We start from the raw sequence: 2,500 nt of genomic DNA, 5'->3' as shown, positions 1-2,500 counted from the left end.
ACACACACATATATATATATATATATATATATATATATATATATATATATATATATATATATATATGTATATATATATATATATATATATATATATATATATATATATATATATATATTATATACTACCCACCGCCAAATCAAAGTCCTTCAAAGAAGGCATCATGCTTACCCCATATAAAAATGGGAATAAAAGCACGTTAAAACGAAGAAGAAGATATATATATATATATATATATATATATATATATATATATATATATATATATATATATATATATATATATATATATTTGTATGTATATATGTATGTATGTGTGTGGTTTACCTATAATGGGAGCAATATCCATCACTTGAGTTAAATAAATAATATATAAAGGCAGAATTCTTGCCTTCTGAAGTTATCTTACTAACATTTTAAAGAATGCAAGTACATGAACAGAAAAATTCACAAAGACTAAAATCATATGGGAAAACAGATTCATGAATTAACTGAAGCTCGCCAACTAATTTAAATACCAGTGTGTAAAGTGTCTTTTATTGCTCATGTTTTCTGTTTTACAAAAATTTTGAAGAAGGCAAAGAATGAATTGAAATATTAATATAAACAAGAAATGAGATTAATAGTATAAATCATTGGGTGAATTGTATATTTCTTCCATTAGAAAGAACGACACCAGATGGACCAGCTTGGACAACTGAGACACCAGGTTCAAACTGAATTTGTTGTCCAGATTTTGTGATGATGCCAGATGATCCTATAAGAGCTCCTTCCAGCGATCTTCTGGAACGTGGGTTTACAATTCTTAGGTCGTCAGTGAGTTGGAGGTTCCTACCAGACTTGGTCACAATGCCAGATGGTCCAATGAGGAGGATATCATGGGCTAGGTCAAGGCTGAAAAGGTCAGTGGAGCCATCAGCTCTGAGGATTCCAGAGGTGCCGATGTTTCCTTTGGCAGATACCAACCCAAGGTTACGTCTCACTCGGTGTACCAACTGGAGGTCATCTGTGAACTGGATGTTGTTTCCATCCTTAGTTACAATGCCAGATGGTCCTACCAAGAGGATGTTATTGGCCTGGTCATAGGTGAACTGGATGTTGTTTCCATTGGGTCTGACAATTCCAGACGGTCCGATGACTCCTCTTGGGCTGCTGAGGTACTTGGCGACTGGGATGGGCGCGAGTGCTGGTGGAATAGCGGCATTGAGGGTGGCCTCTCCAGGGTTGAGCTGACGGTTAGAACCCGATTTTGTCACGATGCCCGAAGGTCCAACTAGTACGATGCCGTTGGCAAATTCGGGGGTGAACTGGGTATTGACACCATCAGGGCTGACGATTCCTGAGGGCCCAACCTGAGCGTTGACTCTAATGGTCAGTGCCCAGATAGCTGCTACCTGGAAGATGAAATTTAAACCCATTTTAAATTTTGAAACGTATGCTGTTCCCTTTTGCCTTAATTTATGAGAACTGGGAGAGATGACTATTAATGCCGTATAAATGCCAACATTATACTTTTTATAACATTTGGGATATAAATGTATGGCCAACAAATAGTTAACTTGTGCCAGTTTTAACAGCTGATTAAATTAATAGAATTCCTTGAAAGCTAAATGAAATTTTTCCTTATTTCAGTGGCAATCACCGTTATGGAACAATGTTGATTTTTTGTTATGTGACTGAACCTAGTGCAAATAGATATGCTAAAATTTTCCATATATTCACGCGATCTGGGAAAAGACAAACAGACAGATAAAGTAAACAGATTTCATCTCATTCCCAGTGCAACGCGTTGCACATCAACAACCTGTAAGACCTTCCATTAACGAAAACCACAAGATATAAAAAATCCACTCACAAGAATCTTCATGTTCCCCAAGCACTGTCGCTGGACCAAAAGAACTCCTGTTTCGGCTTCTGTGGCCCGGCTGGGTGTGCCGTCCGTCCGTCGCATCACGTATTATATACTAAGGCTCTTCCTGGAACCTCGGGCCCATAAAGCCCCTGATTGGTTCCGCAAATCACGTGACTATGGAATTCTACGGTGCTAGAATTAATTATTGCGATGCAGGTTGCAGGAAGCAAAATACAACTAATGTTATGAAGGTAACTGAAGAAACCAGAATAGGATTTGCTGGGCAACGATTTCAAGTAGATTTTTATCTATGTTAAATTCACAGTTAGTAGCTTAAATGGTGTATTTGAAACGTAAATGGAGAAAATAGAGAAAAAAGTTATGAGTTAATGGTCTAAAAAGGCTAATACATAGACAAGACCTTGGAATAAAGTCTGATGATTTTTGTACGTGATCGAATACGGTATTTCAAAGCGAAAGAAGACAGGGTACCAGGGTATATAAAGCTGTTAAGTCAGTGTTCAAATAAAAAAAACAGTGAAGCTAATTATGTACATGAGTGATCTGAAAAAAAAAGATGAAGTGCAGATGTGGCCTTCTTGTGTTAAGATGGAAACTGTTTCTGAAAATAAAATAAAAGGGAGGTCC

At 36.9% G+C, this 2,500-nt stretch overlaps 1 protein-coding gene across 1 annotated transcript; it reads right to left on the bottom strand.

Annotated features, from left to right (window-relative positions):
- Positions 1-357: 357 nt before the first annotated feature.
- Positions 358-1,918, bottom strand: LOC136846565 (uncharacterized). The gene is made up of 2 exons (XM_067117421.1): positions 1,856-1,918; positions 358-1,394 (listed from the first exon to the last, which is right to left on the bottom strand). Exons 1-2 carry the CDS (start codon positions 1,865-1,867, stop codon positions 633-635), a joined length of 774 nt encoding a protein of 257 aa, XP_066973522.1. The 5' UTR covers positions 1,868-1,918; the 3' UTR covers positions 358-632.
- Between the last annotated feature and the right edge of the window lie 582 nt (positions 1,919-2,500).

The sequence above is a fragment of the Macrobrachium rosenbergii genome, chromosome 15 (genome assembly GCF_040412425.1).
Source record: "Macrobrachium rosenbergii isolate ZJJX-2024 chromosome 15, ASM4041242v1, whole genome shotgun sequence".
Taxonomy (NCBI): Eukaryota; Metazoa; Arthropoda; class Malacostraca; order Decapoda; family Palaemonidae; genus Macrobrachium; species Macrobrachium rosenbergii.
Note: the sequence above shows the minus strand (reverse complement) of the source record. Positions and strands in the feature narration are given on the sequence as shown.